The 17,187-nt window shown below is 41.0% G+C and overlaps 1 protein-coding gene across 6 annotated transcripts in view; it reads left to right on the plus strand.

The window, feature by feature from the left end:
• ARHGAP6 (Rho GTPase activating protein 6) overlaps window positions 1–17,187 on the plus strand; it is a 486,446-nt gene that overhangs the window by 426,305 nt on the left and 42,954 nt on the right. For all 6 annotated transcript variants that reach the window (XM_019928543.3, XM_073799621.1, XM_033849658.1 and 3 more), the window contains 3 exons: window positions 4,162–4,233; window positions 10,853–11,109; window positions 13,356–13,551. In XM_019928543.3, coding sequence (XP_019784102.1) covers window positions 4,162–4,233; window positions 10,853–11,109; window positions 13,356–13,551 — 525 coding nt within the window. The remainder of the gene's footprint in view (window positions 1–4,161; window positions 4,234–10,852; window positions 11,110–13,355; window positions 13,552–17,187) is intronic.

Consider the following 17,187-nt stretch of genomic DNA (forward strand, 5'->3'; position numbering starts at 1 on the left):
GCTTCAACCCATAGGTTTTGGGTCATCGTGTTTTCATTGTCATTTGTTTCTAGGTATTTTTTGATTTCCTCTTTGATTTCTTCAGTGATCTCGTGGTTATTTAGTAGTGTATTGTTTAGCTTCCATGTGTTTGTATATTTTACAGATTTTTTCCTGTAATTGATATCTAGTCTCATAGCTTTGTGGTCGGAAAAGATACTTGATACTATTTCAATTTTCTTGAATTTACCAAGGCTAGATTTGTGACCCAAGATATGATCTATCCTGGAGAATGTTCCATGAGCACTTGAGAAGAAAGTGTATTCTGTTGTTTGGGGATGGAATGTCCCATAAATATCAATTAAGTTCATCTTGTTTAATGTATCATTTAAAGCTTGTGTTTCATTATTTTCATTTTGGATGACCTGTCCATTGGTGAAAGTGGGGTGTTAAAGTCCCCTACTATGATTGTGTTACTGTCGATTTCCCCTTTTATGGCTGTTAGCATTTGCCTTATGTATTGAGGTGCTCCTATGTTGGGCGCATAAATATTTACAATTGTTATATCTTCTTCTTGGATTGATCCCTTGATCATTATGTGGTGTCCTTCTTTGTCTCTTGTAATAGTCTTTATTTTAAAGTCTATTTTGTCTGTTATGAGAATTGCTACTCCAGCTTTCTTTTGATTTCCATTTGCATGGAATATCTTTTTCCATCCCCTCACTTTCAGTCTGTATGTGTTCCTAGGTCTGAAGTGGGTCTTGTATAGACAGCATACATACGGGTCTTGTTTTTGTATCCATTCAGCCAGTCTGTGTCTTTTGGTTGGAGCATTTAATCCATTTGCATTTAACGTAGTTATCAATATGTATGTTCCTATTACCATTTTCTTAATTGTTTGGGGTTTGTTATTGCAGGTCTTTTCCTTCTCTTGTGTTTCCTGCCTAGAGAAGTTTCTTTAGCATTTGTTGTAAAGCTGGTTTGGTGGTGCTGAATTCTCTTAGCTTTTGCTTGTCTGTAAAGATTTTAATTTCTCCACCAAATCTGAATGCGATCCTTGCTGGGTAGAGTAGTCTTGGTTGTAGGTTTTTCCCTTTCATCACTTTAAATATGTCCTGCCATTCCCTTCTGGCTTGCAGAGTTTCTGCTGAAAGATCAGCTGTTAACATTATAGGGATTCTCTTGTCTGTTATTTGTTGTTTTTCTCTTGCTGCTTGTAATATTTTTTCTTTGTATTTAGTTTCTGATAGTTTGATTAATATGTGTCTTGGCATGTTTCTCCTTGGATTTATCCTGTGTGTGACTCTCTGTGCTTCCTGGACTTGATTATTTCCTTTCCCATATTAGGGAAGTTTTCACCTATAATCTCTTCAAATATTTTCTCAGTCCCTTTCTTTTTCTCTTCTTCTTCTGGGGCCCCTATAATTTGAATGTTGGTATGTTTAATGTCGTCCCAGAGGTCTCTGAGACTGTCCTCAATTCTTTTCATTCTTTTTTCTTCATTCTGCTCTGTGGTAGTTATTTCCACTGTTTTATCTTCCAGGTCTCTTATACGTTCTTCTGCCTCAGTTATTCTGCTACTGATTCCTTCTAGAGAATTTTAAATTTCATTTATTGTGTTGTTCATCATTGTTTGTTTGCTCTTTAGTTCTTCTAGGTCCTTGTTAAATGTTTCTTGTATTTTCTCCATTCTATTTCCAAGATTTTGGATCATCTTTACAATCATTACTCTGAATTCTTTTTCAGGTAGACTGCCTATTTCCTCTTCATTTGTTTGGTCTGATGGGTTTTTACCTTGCTCCTTCATCTGCTGTGTGTTTCTCTGTCTTCTCATTTTGCTTAACTTATTGTGTTTGGGATCTCCTTTTCACAGGCTGCAGGTTCATAGTTCCCGTTGTTTTTGGTGTCTGCCCCACAGTGGCTAAGGCTGGTTCAGTGGGTTGTGTAGGCTTCCTGGTGGAGGGGAGTAGTGCCTGTTTTATGGTTTCTGGTGGGCAGGACTGTGTCCAGTGGTGTGTTTTGGGGTGTCTGTGGCCTTATTATGATTTTAGGCAGCCGCTCTGCTAATGGGTGGGGTTGTGTTCCTGTCTTGCTAGTTGTTTGGCATGGGGTGTCCAGCACTGGAGCTTGCTGGCCGTTGGGTGGAGCTGGGTCTTAGTGTTGAGATGGAGATCTCTGGGAGAGCTTTCGCCATTTGATATTATGTGGAGCCGGGAGGTCTCCGGTGGCTGAGACCGGTCCTGAACTCGGCTCTCCCACCTCAGAGGCTCAGGCCTGACACCCGCCTGGAGCCCCAAGACCCTGTCAGCCACACGGCCAGGTACGTGGGGAGTTTCTTGCCTTTTGGGAAGTCTGAGGTCTTCTGCCAGCGTTCAGTCGGTGTTCTGTAGGAGTTGTTCCACATGTAGATGTATTTCTGATGTATTTGTGGGGAGGAAGCTGATCTCCACATCTTACTCCTCCACCGTCTTGATGGTCTCCCCCACCGCACTTAAGCTTTAATATATGGTTTAGTTATTCTTCTGCATCAACTAAATATTAAAATGAAGGAATGATAGAATTTTTTGAAGAAATATGATCTTGTTATAGTCAGATATATTTGTTTATATGAACTAGTGATGAACAAAGTATTACAAAGTAAAATACCTGTCAGTCCTATCTGAAGAACAGATTAGAATCTTGTGCAGTTAGTATGTTTAATGTCTGTCTGTATGTAACAAGCCACGTAAGGCCCTATGGTGAGATCATCGTTTAGACACTGAAGATAAGAACGTACACATGATGTAAGAGACTGACGGCTCTTTGCCACATCACAACGGATTTACATAATTTTCATCTCTACAAATCTCACGACTGCAAGAGTGAAGACTCTTATGAACGATTTCCATTTCATGGGAGGAGAATCACGTTAAAAATATTGCTTTGCTTTTTGAAAGGAAGGAGGGATTGAGTGTGCCTTTTGATTACGTTGTGATGTCTTTTGCCTCCAAAAATTCAGAGAGGAGGCGTTGGGAACGTCTGCAGCCCCATGAGGATCCCAGGAACCCTCATTTCTGTTGAAGAATGCTTAGTCTGTCTTTTCCTGATAATCAGAGCCTTGCCTTTAAGTTTTATCGGGTTGAATCTCTTTCTTTACTACACTTTTAAGTGTATCTTATGAAAAAAGCCAATTCTTAATCCCCCGTTTACACATAAGTTTCCTTGCAGCATGGGCTGCATTTCTCCTGATTGGTAGCGGTGTGGGTTCCCGAGTTGCGCTTCCCACACATTAAGTTGACAGCTGCGTTTTTCCAAAACACATCCTTGCAATGATGGCTGCCAATATTTTACGATGATATCCTAGGAATTCATTTGCAGCTGGTTACTGATATGAGGGGTATCTATATCATTTGGTGAGTTAACCAGTTAAGTACATTTGTTGCAAGTGCAAGATGCTAAGAGGATAAATGCCTTACTTATTCTAGTAAAAAATTAGAAACAACCCAAATGTCCATCAGTGGGGGGGGGTGGTTAATTAAATTATGGTAGAGGCATACTATGGAATACTATGAAACCCCCCAAAAGAAAGTAGATCTGAATTTATGGAATGTGTCAGGCTCCCCATTAAACACTTTATATGCATTGTTTTATTTAATTCTCACAACAGCTCCACGAAATTCCCATTTTACAGATGAGGACCCTGAGACTTGTGCCAAGTCACATAATGAGTAAATGGTGCAGCAATAATTAGGTTTGAGTTCTATGGACCCCGAATTCATTTCCTTATCCAGTTACACTCTGCTAGCTCATGAATATCAAAGCCGTATGTATCGTTGGCTCCCCTCTCATGGAGATTTTATTCGAGATAACAGTGGTTTGCGTGAACATGAAGAATAGGAAGAGACTCATGTAAGAGAAAAAGCAAACATATCTGAGTGTCAAAACTAAATGACTTCTGAAGGAGGTAAGTTTCCTGTACTTCCCATGATTGAAACACAATTTAAGGGCACACACCAAGATTCTGGTTGTGTGTGCAACCCTAGTCAAGGATTTTCATGTATTTTCAGGGCCATTACTCTGTTTAAAATGCCAAATTCTGAGTAAAGTGAGAAGTCATGCTTTTGCTCAGATGTAGTTATTCATAATGTAAAATGTCAGTTATATGCTTGTTTTTACAACTTTTCATTCTTTTAATATTTACAGATGGACAAAAGCGAAAGAAATCTTTGAGAAAGAAACTGGATTCACTAGGGAAGGAGAAAAACAAAGACAGAGGTAAAGGACAGAATGAACTAAAGCAAATGCATCTCCCGTGGAGCCTAATGGTTGAATTTGGTGGGGTTTTTGAATTGCATTGAGTTATGTGGTTCAGCTCTATTATGTAAACTGGATTTCTACGATGGAATGTCATTGAAGGCTGTTGGAGTGGCCCTGTACTGAACTGATGAGTTCGACTGGTTTGAGCAAAAAGTGATTTCTGCCAGGCTTATGGTTCCAATTATGATGCTAGCCAATCAGCAATGCATAAGGAAAACCAGGTTGAGCAGCCGTGGATAGCATCCCTAACGCTAACCAGCTGTCTGGCAAATCCAGATAGTTAGGCAGGGCTAGTTGAATGAGAAGGAGTTTGGATTCCGCCACCATGACTACTGGAAAGAAACAGTCTCACCCTCGTGGCTACTGAAGATGGGACATTCTCAGCATTGTAATGTTAGATCACAGCACGCTTCTTTTTTTGCCCTGTGTACAGTTTTGGGAATTGTTGACTCTCTTCATACTGTCCCCTTCTATATCTATTTAGGAAACCGATAGCTTAGCCACTCTTTCAGAGGTATTTGTGGTCATTTTTAACTAATATTCATTGAGCCTGCATAATGGACACCTGGGCCTCATTAACCCAGTACATCTTTCTGTGGCTTGTTTCTATGGTTTCATATGAAATGACTGCTGAATGGTGTGGTCATGTGAATGTATTTCCATTTTATATGACATAGGGAACGAGTGTAGAGTCAGGAAAGCCATATATCTCACCTTGGAGTTCTTTTATCTAATGATCGAATTTCTGCTTGAAAAGTAATGAAAGGCAATGAAACTGAAGGTATAAAAATAAATGCTTTGTGGTAAGTGTTAGATAAGACCGAGACACACCGTTGATCCGAGACTCTACGCCCATATCTTGAACTGTGCCTAAAGGGTCATGACATCTGGTTCTTGGACTAAAAAGAGATTAAAGAATTCTAAAGAACGGAAAGCCAATGTTTTACTTCCCTTAGAGCATGATTTCTCAACCTTGGGACTATTGACATTTTAGACTGGATAATTATTTTTCGTGGAGGCTGTCCTGTACATTGTCTGAGATATTTAATAGCATCCCTGGTCTCTACCACTAGATGCCAGTAGCACCGCCCCCAACCAAAATATCTCCAGACATTTCAAATGTTTACCTCAAACTGAAGGAAAGGACATGAAAATGGCAGTGATCCCTACCCCTGACTACATAGCAGCATAATTTTTGAAACCTTTAAACATTCCAGTGCCCAGACCCCCACCCCAGAAAATCTGATCCCGTTGGTCTGTAGGAGTGCTGAGCAGGAGTAATGTTATAAACTACTAATGTGCACCTTCTAAGAAGAGAACTCTGGTCCATACTAACCAGTATACTCCCCAGGGCACCTTCTACCACAGGAGAGTCTACTGCTGGCATAATGAATGCAAAAGACATTAACTCTTGTCCAGATACCTATCCTTGTCTGATAAATTGTATTGTATTTAATTGGTTCGTGTGTTCTTACCCTTATTTTTTAAAGGAACGTTAGTAGCCAGCGTAGCTTTATTAAACTAGAGTTTTTACTCAGTCTGTTGCTGCCATGGACCATCTTTATCTCGTGAGATTAGAGGATTCGTGAGAATTCTCAGTGTTTATAGAGTTATTAAAGGGATCGTTCAGACTGATAGCAGCAATGTGTTATCTTTAAAGTTGTTTATTCTAGGATCAAGATAATGGCACTAGGATCTGAACACTCACGATGTAGACTTGAGGTGATTCTTCAGAAGTGCCCGTTCCGGCTAAACTAAGCACAATGAACATTTTTTGCAGATGTTTGAATTCCCTCAACGGAGGGAGATGTATGTGTGCTCGCTTATGTAAGAAAACAGCAGGAAGTGAGGGTAGGGCAGGAAGGGCCAGGGGAAGTAATCAACCACTATGCACTGGACTATTACACATTTTAGACCAAATCATATTTATGTATTGTATAGGCTCAGTGAAAACTTGGCAGTGTTCTATAGGGTTGCACAGGGGTGCTGGCTGGGAAAAGGAAGGCAGGTCCTGGTGGTTCCAAAGAGAAAACACATCACCCATCCAACTAAGGAGAAAAATACCAGGATTTATGGCAAAAGAGGTTTTTTTAAAATACAGCTTTGATCGTTAAAAAGGTGACGTCCTAGGCTTAAGTGAAACTTAATTACATGGCATCTTTTCTGAACATAAAGTCCTGTGTGTGTCCACGCATCCATTACGTGGATGTCTTGGGAACCGGGGTGTGATGAGGCAGTGTGCAGGTCTCGCATCGTTGTGATCATTTCACATCGTTCTCTTCCGTTTGAATATTAGCATTGGGGTTCATAACAGCTGCACATGTGAAAAATGACAATCATTTGAATCCAAGAGTAAAAGAAGGAAAACAGGAAATTCTAGATGACTTCTTGGGTTGGGTCATCTAAAAATAAACAGGAGCAGCTTTTTAGAATCGAATCGCTCTCCCAATAAAGCGATTCATTAAGTGTTTGATGTGCTGCTATATTAATTGATTCAATCAGAACGAATCATGGCCTGTGTTTTATTTAATTGCCTTAACATAATATACAGCAGATCATGTGACACTTCTGTGTCCCTCCTGCCACTTAAGCAGTGCCCATATGACTTTTGATTTCCATACAGAAAGTAATTCAGGATTGATGCTGGTTCAGAAAACATATTTTCATACAGAATAGTTCCAAGGTTCTTCATTTCTCTTAGTTAAATTACTTGGCATCCAAAAAGTATTTTTTAAACTTTCAGAACTTCAGAATATTTCTTTCTTGTGTCAAAAAGAATCACTCTTGGGGAAAGGTTTTAAAATGGCTACTTTGTGCCAGTTATTGCGGTTCCTAATCAGAGCACAAGGGAAATAGGTTTTACTGTGGCCTAAGTCTGAGAGCTAGGTCCCCTGTCTACAGGATAGTTTCAGATGATGAAGTGTTTATCAACATAAACTCTGGTGATAGTTCAGGTCTAGCACCTTTCTTTGTGCCGAAGTTACATCATGCCACGTTTTATTGTCCCTCACTGTCTAAATGGGTTAATATATGTGAGTTCTGAAGTAGCACTACGTAGGAATAGTTGATACAGCTTTGTTTTGTGCCATGTTAAATAACAGTAGAAACATCAAGTATCAATTATCACTCTTTAGAAATTCTCAAAGAAAATGTCTTGAGTGCTGTTACTGGAGATGAGAGAAACAGGGGGGGTGTGATTCCAGGGAGGAATAGGAGGGGCCACCTCGCACAGGACTGTGGGCCGCAGCACAACTTCCGGTCTGCATGCTAAGAGCACTGAGACGCCATCAAAGTGAATTAAGGATGGGGTGGCTTAATGGTGTCTTTAAATGGATTGCCACACTGCAGTGTAAGACATGAGCTTGGGGTGGGAGGGTGAGACCACGGTGGAGGAAGGAAGTCTGATTCCAGGGGCCAAATCACTTCTGCTGAGGATAGGTCCAGGATGGGACCGAGGGAGTTGGTGGAAAAGGTAGCTTGCAGGCAAAAGTGAGAGGAGAGGAGAAAGTCAAGGAGATGTGAGGACAGAACCAGATGGGTCATTTGGGTAGACATCCACGTCTCCCGGGATGATGGTAGACGGGGGTTCTGACGGTGATGATAGAAGATAGCAGTGAGCATGGGGGCAGGGGAGCTTGCAGTGGCCCCAGGTTTCTGCCACACAGCAGGAGGGAGAGGATCTGGAAGCTGAAGCACAGCTGAGCGACCAGCACACCACCTCCTGGCCCTGAGGGTCATGGAGAGGGAGCAGAGACAGTCTCTACCAATGAGGACAGCAGGGGATGCAGTCTCCTCAGTAAACACATACTATAGATTAGAACACGATACACACAGTCCCTGGGCCCAGAACACTGAGTCTTGGGTAATATTTTTATGGTTTGAAAAACCCATTATCAAATTTATTAGCTGCTATCAACACAGAGTCTGTAGGTTCCCTTCTCCTCCCCAACAGAAGAGCTTTGAACCCACAGATAAGCATGTGTGCCCAACACTTTATTTACACAGAAAGGAGGGTTTTGCTCAACAGCCTTGGGCCGAGTCCTCAGTTTCACAGTACCCATATTTTGAGAAGCAATCACATTCAAGGAACCCTGCCTAGAATTTTCCAGGGCCTAGACACTGTGACACAAGTTTAGAGCATAGAGAGATCTGTCTCCTTTCTGAAGCTTGTGAGAGAGTTCTCTGGAGAAAGCAACGCGAAACTAAAGAGACTGCATCAAAACACTACCACTGAAAGAATAAATAAACTCAGCCAGGAAAGAAAGCCTGCTAGAGAAAAGCAGAAATAAGAAAAGAAATAGAAGAGTCATTTGGGGAGAATGACTTCATTTATTCCATCTGTTTAATTTCTATTCAGTTATTCCAGTTTACAAGTAGAGTGGCAGACTTCTAGATATTAAAAATGACAGATACCAAAGGAAACCATCTTGCTTCTTTTTTCCAAGGATATTAGAGATCTCTAGCCGAGTCTGGTTGGTTTCCTTTATGTGGAAAAAATGTCTAGGAGAGGAATCAATAGTCCTCATGTCACATTAAATCCGCGCTATGAGTATGCCTGCTTGAGCAGACACAGGTCACTTGATACCTTTATCAGTGTCCTTTCTGCTATCATTACCCACCAACAGTTTTTATGTATTCCAAGTAGCTATCAGCCTTGCCATACGCATGTTCCTAGATTTGCCCCAAGCTTTTTGAAGGAAGACTATTTGATTATTCCCATAGACAAGATAGCACTGATTTACACAATAAACCCTGAGGTGTCCCCTTTGGTTTCTAATTTTGCTAGTGGTGGAAATGACCTTTTATCAGTAGTGAGTATTGGATCTTGCTACACTGTCCACATTGATCCCTCAAAACAAATGCCTGAATTGTTTTTTGCATTCACGTATGCCGACTAGTTAACACACTTATAGAGGATGATAAGCATCCTCTGAAAAATCCCGAAATGCTGAAGTTTTGATTTTTCACTTCAAAATGAATTGCATGTTTTGATAGAACAAGAGGTTCAGGCTTTTCAAGTGCCATTTCTTTTTCTTTTTTTCTTTTGCGGTACGCGGGCCTCTCACTGCTGTGGCCTCTCCCGTCGCGGAGCACAGGCTCCGGACGCGCAGGCTCAGCGGCCATGGCTCACGGGCCCAGTCGCTCCGCGGCAGGTGGGATCTTCCCGAACCGGGGCGCGAACCCGTGTCCCCTGCATCGGCAGGCGGGCTCTCAACCACTGCGCCACCAGGGAAGCCCTCAAGTGCCATTTCTGCTTTTAATGCAGACTTGACCATTAGCCCCGGGATGTTCAAAATGTTGCCGTGGATCAAAGAGGAAAACCTTTTAGGGCCTCTTTCCACCTGATTTAATGTTAGCATTTTCAACCTCAGAATTGTTTTCCCTTGCTCATTCTGGTTTATTCATAAGGGTTATAAAAACAAGGGAGAGGCTAGACTCCAGTTTTCTGCTGCTAGGAGATGTAATTTTTAGTCTCAAAGAAATAATGCATTTAATATAATTATTGATGCTTTTAGCATGAATTTAAAATATTACGAATAAAACGCGTGGCCCTAAGGATCAGCGTGCTTACAATGTGCGTGTATACAAGTGGATTTACTCTAGAGACGCAGAATGCAATTGTGTATACATCTCCAAATAAAGCCGTAGGTTTCTGCATTGTGCTCCTTCCCCCAAACTGTCCTTACTAGAGGATTTAATAAACTATATTCTGGGCTCTTCATCGGATATCTAGTGGTGAGAATCCACTTCTTCATGTGGCCCGGAGAATGGCATGAGTATAGGTCATGAGCGTGACAGCCCTAACCCAGCAATTGGAGGCAGCATGTGGGAACAAAGAACACAAAGAAAAAAAGAACACACTTATTCCCAAGCTGCTCCTCTGTCTCTTGAGTTGTCATTTCACATGTTGGAAGCTCTTTGACTGGGAACCTCAGAGTGTAGCCACTTACCTGAATTTCAGTAATTTTTGGCATCTCTCTCTTACACAGATGATAGACACAACTGCAATTATTTACGTATCTGATTCTCCAGTCCCCACCTCACCCCACACTCTGAACCCTTCAAGAGCGAGGACTGGACCTTCTGTAAGCTTTGTGCTCCTCACTGCATACCTTGACACGGCACACAGTAGGTATTAGTAAGTGACAGTTGAATGACTGTATACGCACAGAGTCTTCTCAGGCCTTGTAAGCTTTGGGGGCTCTTGAGACATCAATCAAAGACACATTTTGTAAAACCGTTTACTCACGAGGATGAAGTATTATGTTCATCCTATCAAAAAATGTCACCCTTCTCTATAAAGTTATTTCCTTTCAACATACTTGAGATACGTCGAGAAAAACTCGAGGCTTAGATTTTTAAAACCCATGCTCTTTATACATCCTAGCTTTCTTTATTGAGATAGAAACGTCAGCCACTCTGACAAACTCAACAGTCATCTCCGTATATTGATGGATGAATCAGTTCTTCAGAAAACAGTCGTTGGAATTTGTCTGCCCTTTGATCTGCAACATGACTGAGAGTCTCCCCTGGTGCAGTCTTTCTCTGAAAGTGAATGTTTGGTTTTTGATTCCAGAGTTCATCCCACAGGCGTTTGGAATGCCCTTATCCCAAGTCATCGCAAACGACCGGGCCTATAAACTCAAGCAGGACTCGCAGAGGGGCGAGCAGAAGGATGCCTCCGATTTTGTGGCTTCCCTCCTCCCATTTGGAAATAAAAGACAAAACAAAGAACTCTCAAGCAGTAACTCATCTCTCAGCTCCACCTCGGAAACACCAAATGAGTCAACGTCCCCCAGTACCCCGGAGCCGGCTCCTCGGGCCAGGAGGAGGGTGAGTTAACCAGTGTTTGCTCTGACCCCGATGTCAGGACAACGGAAGAGTTCTAAGGTTATTCTCTGAGTCTTGGCTCATGTGAAAACTGGAAATGCAGTTTGTGTCCAGGTATCTGTCAACAACCCCATTCAGGGAGAATTTGCACCGGCCCCAAGGCACCTGACACACCCCTCACAGCCTTTCCCTGACCTCTTTCAAAGATATTGGGTGCCTCTCCTTGCTTACCCGTGATATCCAGAACATTCTACAACATCACCACTGATCCTACTCTAGTGTAACCTTCTGTTGTGGTACCAGAATTTCCCATGAGACTTTGAGGCTCGAGGGCAGGGCCAGGTGTCTTTGTTAATCTCTTCATCTCATCCAAGAACTATGCCTGGCTGAGTGAACTTGCTGCTGGTCTTCATAAGCAATGAGATTTTTTTCTACCAACGGAACATGGCTTTTTTCTCAAACGTAACTGTAGAAACACGCACACACACACAGATGTCCTCTTTCAAATCAATACTGTAATAATATGGTACCATTTATTAAGTGAGTACTATGTTCCAGGCAGTGTGCTATTATTTGGCATTTCAAATTTCAATCCAGGAAAGCTGAGTTTCCAGGCAGATTGGTTGGTGATTAGCTTAGTCAGGTGATAAGCATCTCTGAAACTTCCTAGGTCACTGGGAGATCTCTCCTTTGCCTTTCACCTGAAGCCCCAAATCTTTGCCACCTCCAGCCATTGACTACTGCCCTAGTTAAAACCTGAGGCACGGGCTTCCCTGGTGGCGCAGTGGTTGAGAGTCCGCCTGCCGATGCAGGGGACACGGGTTCATGCCCCGGTCCGGGAGGATCCCACATGCCGTGGAGCAGCTGGGCCCGTGAGCCATGGCCGCTGAGCCTGCGCGTCCGGAGCCTGTGCTCTGCAACGGGAGAGGCCGCAACAGTGAGAGGCCCGCGTACCGCAAAAAAAAGCACCAAAAAACCCAAACCCTGAGGCACTTCCCAGTTAAAATCTGCAGTTCTCAATCAGCCTCCAACATTTAGAACCTCCCCAAGACTCAGGGGCACCTGAGCCACCCACCACTGTTTTCAGGGATTCGCCGTGTGTAAAGCTAAGTTGGCATATTCAGACCCCCATCACTTTCTCTACCTTACAGACAAGAGAATTGTTCTTCCAATCCTGGCACAGGCTCTCAGACTGTTTATATAAGCCTATGTGGCAATGACACCAAAATGCCACACATGAGCTTTCTGAGAATCTAGAGCCCAGGCAATGGGCGTCCCAAATGCCCTCCCCTCTGGCCAGGCCTTGCTAGCAGCCAACTTCTTCCTCTATGCTTCAGCAAAGGGTGGGTGGCCATACAGGCATGAGTGGTGCCCTGCAGCCTTACCCTCAGCCTTTTACCATTCCTAGAGTGCCAGCCCTCCTTCCACCTGTCATTACCTCATCTCTTGGCTGGGGGCTTTCTCCGATGGCCAGAGGCGCCCACCCATAGAGACGACGGGCTGCGAGTAGCAAGGCGTTAATGTCACCTCCCCACCCCTACCAGAAGTTGTCTTTAATCAATGACTCTTGAGACTCGTGGTATAAATACCCCCAACTCCCTTACTCCTTAGCAGGAATAGCTCTGGGGTGCATGGTCTACACGGTCTCCCAGGTCCCCAGGGCAGTTGGGCTCCAGCGGCCCACAGGCTTGTCACAGGCTTGTCACAGGCCTGGTGATGCCCCCTTCAGTAGCTGCATTCACTTCCCTTTCTCATTTCCCTACTTCCCTACAGCTGTCTCCTGGGACTATTCCCCTAATAAAGTTCATTGTGTCACGTCTTGGGGAAAACTAAACTATGACTGTTTATGGAATCCTCCTATTTTAAAATCTACTTTCGAGAGTTGAATTATTCTTTTTTTTTCACAAGAGTTCTCTGACTTTACCTCATTCGTCAAGTATGTGATTTTTTTCTTGTTTCAAGGAATGAAGTGGTTGGGTCAAAATATTTTAATTGTATGTTTGCCATCTCTTGTCTTCCATTTGGCAGAAGTTGTCTATTGTTGAAATTGTAACTGTCATTACCTTACCCTATGCTGTGGAGGTTTCCTAACCTTTTTTCCTTTGAAAATACAAACCGCACAATTAAACAGTATTATTTCGAGTGTGATTAGTGGTCATGGGCAAAAGGATTTATTGGATGGCATTGGGGGAAGCAGTTTTTATTTTCTCCATGTGCACTCTGTGTTCATGTCTGTGTATAATTTGCAGGGTGCAATGTCAGTGGATTCTATCACCGATCTTGACGACAATCAGTCTCGACTGCTAGAAGCGTTACAGCTCTCCTTGCCTGCCGAAGCTCAAAGCAAAAAAGAAAAAGCCAGAGATAAGAAACTCAGTCTGAATCCCATTTACAGACAGGTCCCCAGGCTGGTGGACAGCTGCTGTCAACATCTAGAAAAACATGGTAAGCAAAATTGTTTGTCAGCAGTCAAGTACTGAAGACTTTCATGTATTCGGGCATCATTCATTCAAGCACCCGATTCCAATTCTATGTTCATTTGATCAGGCTCTAGGCCAAAATTTCCTTTGCAAAGAAAATTTACAAACATGAACGTTTGCTTATCCCCAGTAGGGCTGAACCAGATTTGGGGCGGCGCGAATCCACCTGATGGTATTCAGGCTCCGCAGCCCTAAAGAGTCCTCAGAAGTGACCCTGGAGATCAAGGAATTGAGGGGAGGGCAAGGTCTGTTGGGCTGGGGCTATCCTCAGGACCCCCTGCAAAGAAAGCAGGGCCACTTTCATCTTTTTTATACATTGAGGTTCCACAAGGCTTCCTTTAAAAAATAATAGTCCAGCTTCTTACAGAAAAAAAACAGATTAGAGAACCATTCCTTAAGTGAATAGAAAATACATAGTTTTGGACAATAGGTTTCTTTCTGTATTGCTCTTTGCATTTTTGTGGAAAGCTGTCCACTTAAGATTTCTTCATCGTGACCGTTTTGGAAACTCAGTTCCACTTAATACGCTGACTTTACAGCTCTTTAAAATTTTTGCGGAACTTTAGACTTTTGGCTCATCAAACAGCCATGTCTACGATCTGAATTTGTTTGCTATAATGTTAGCATGCGTTTTGTGGACGTGAGAAGAGTTTATAATTGCTTCTTTTTTCCAGTTTTATTGAGAAATAATTGACATACATGACTGTAATTGCTTTTTTACTATAAAAGTAATATACACATCATAATAGAGAAAAAAAAGAAACAGAAAAGCAAATTCTGAGGCTATCATATAGATATAACTACTCTTGACATTCTCATCTATTTCTTTCTAATAAAAGTGGGACTTTATAAAAATGACTAGGATATGTCCAGGTCTCTTAATCAATTCATTATATATGGAAATCACTAGATATCATATGGGTGACTTAATATAAGTAATATGTATCGAAACTTTGTTTATACAAAATTTCAATATGTATATGTATGTGTATGAGTGTACATTCTTATCTGTCTCTTCTCCTTGGAAAGTAAACAGGACATCAATAAAAATATCTTAGACATTTTGAATTCCCAATACTTAGTATCATGATAACACAATGTAAATGTTTCAATCAGTATTACTTGAACAGAATTATTTTTCAAAATAGCTTAGCAACTAGAGTTCTTTAGTTGCTTTTAGCACCTAAAGAATTTACATGAATATTTAAATTCAGCCTAAACTTTACTACGAGGTAGAAAAAGCGACTCATACTTTTATAATTATAATTTTTCCCTATAGAGAATGTAGAGAGTGAACTGTAGCGCTATAAAGAATTCTAAACGAGAAAATTCTACTCTAACCATGCAAAAATGCAGTGCCAGGTTGAGTAACTGCTTTTGTGAAAGAAGGCTTGGCATGTCTTTGTATTTTCTTTTTGAAAATAAATTTTCATGAATTATAATTTGTAAAATAGCATTTCCTTTAAGATTACTAAAAAACAGGGAAGTTCACTTTTTTGGGGGGGTGCGGGGGAAATAGTTACAATGCAGTTTAGGGCCTAAAGGAAAGAAGATAACCTACATGATCTTTCAAGGCCCTGATTCTGTTCTGAGTTTCCATGATGTTTAGACCAAATGGCTCTGGAAAAATAAGAGATAGTTTCAAATTCAAACAGATACTAATCTTGGTCACTTTAAACCAGTGATAAAAGAGCAAATTTCAAAAACAATTCTTTTGTAAGACTTCATTTGCCAGTGTTTGAAATGGGTAGCAGAGAGTTTGATTCACTTTAGCTTCATAGACATTTGTCAAAGACCTTTTCATTCTCTCCCAAATTGGTCTTGGACACACACACACAAAAACAAAACAGAGAGAGAGAGAGAAACAAACAAAAACAATTGGTCCTGGACAGTTATCTTGACTCCATCTATATATTCGTGTACGCCACCCTTCCTCACTTTTACTTCACCCAAATGCCTTCTCCACTATTAGGCCAAAATTCCTTTAAGCATCCTTAATTTCCCCGAAGCACACATTTCAAACAAAAAAAACGACAAAAAAAAAAAAAAAAACCCAGACAATATAACAAAGAGTCCAACTCTCTTCTACTTAAAGGATGTAGGCTGATTTTAGGGTGGGGCCGCCTCCTTATTATGCCTGCCCTCATTACTTGAATTCCCTAAGCCTGAGATTCAGGTGCCCTGGTTCTAGTTTCCATTTCAGCTTCTGACAAAAAGGAGAGAAAGGCGATCATATCCATTTCTGGCACAGGGTACAGCAAAGTCGCATTTCTTTGCCAGATCTATGCCTTTTTTGATGGACACCTGTTTTTAACAGTGACTGTCTCAAGTCAAGGTTACTGGATGCCTAGATTGTATCTTCTCTTTGAGGAAAATGACTCTAAGGCTTATGTCAGAGAATGGCATTGGCTGTCTGAAGGCTGTCATCTGCTCAACCTAAAATTAATTAATTAATTAATTTAAAAAACTTAAAACAGGTTATAATCAATTGATACATAGAAATTATAGCAATCAGTCACTAGCTAGTTATTTTTGGAATCACAGTCACTTTTACTGAGTGGAAAAAGACTATAATTTAGGAAATAGTGACACAGAAATGGGCATTTTTGAACAGAATGGAGGACTTCAGGCAAAGGAATAGTCCCACCTGGGAAGAAAGTGCCCTTATGTGATATCTCACTTACGTAGAAATTTCAGCCACTTGGAAACCATCGGACCAACAAGAAAATAAATGCAGCCAAAATTAAAATTGCTAAGACCTCCTATTATATTACAGTTTTCTGTTTTGCACAAAAAGCCTTATTTAGTTCAGTTAGGGCCTATATCTCTCTGTATAATAGTAGATGCCAGATACAATTCTAAGTATTTTATATACATTCATTAATTGAATCACTGAACAACTTTTGAGGTGGATACTTATTTTGCTCATTTTGTAGGTGAAGAAATATAATTCTGTATTTGATTCTAATACCTTGATTATCCTGTTTTCAAGCTCCCAGAGAGGTAGAAGCAATAGATTAGGCTGGGGGCTGGACTCAGTTATAAGGCGGATGAACTGATGGCAGCAACAAGGAAGGAGCACAAGTCTTTTGAGAATAGATGCAAAGCAAAATTCCACCCAAGTGCAAAGCACCAAGATGTACTTCTGCAAGTCAGCAATAACTAGCCTCTCAGCATGATTCTCTCAAATTATTCTGGAAATTCAGGATAACGCTCATAAGAAATAAAAGTGATAAATGGGATATTTATAGATATTATCGTTTCTAACTGAAAAATTCTAGAAAACCAATTTTAAAAGTCTTATACACAATACACAATGTGGCAAGACCATAAAATAAACACACAAAAAGATATCCATGTCTTATATAAGAGCAATAATAGGTTATGTACTATAACAATAAAATAATTCCTTTATATTAATATCAAACGTATAGTTACGTAGAATATCTGTAATAAGAAGTAAGAAACTTCTGTGACAAAAACTGCAAAGCTTTACCAAGAAATGTTAAGAAACTAAGAAATAAATTAAGATATCTACTTTGTTTCTGGATGGGAAGAAATAATGTTGTAAAGATTTCAGTTCTTTCCAATATCATTATAT

This window comes from Tursiops truncatus, chromosome X (genome assembly GCF_011762595.2).
Source record: "Tursiops truncatus isolate mTurTru1 chromosome X, mTurTru1.mat.Y, whole genome shotgun sequence".
NCBI lineage: Eukaryota > Metazoa > Chordata > Mammalia > Artiodactyla > Delphinidae > Tursiops > Tursiops truncatus.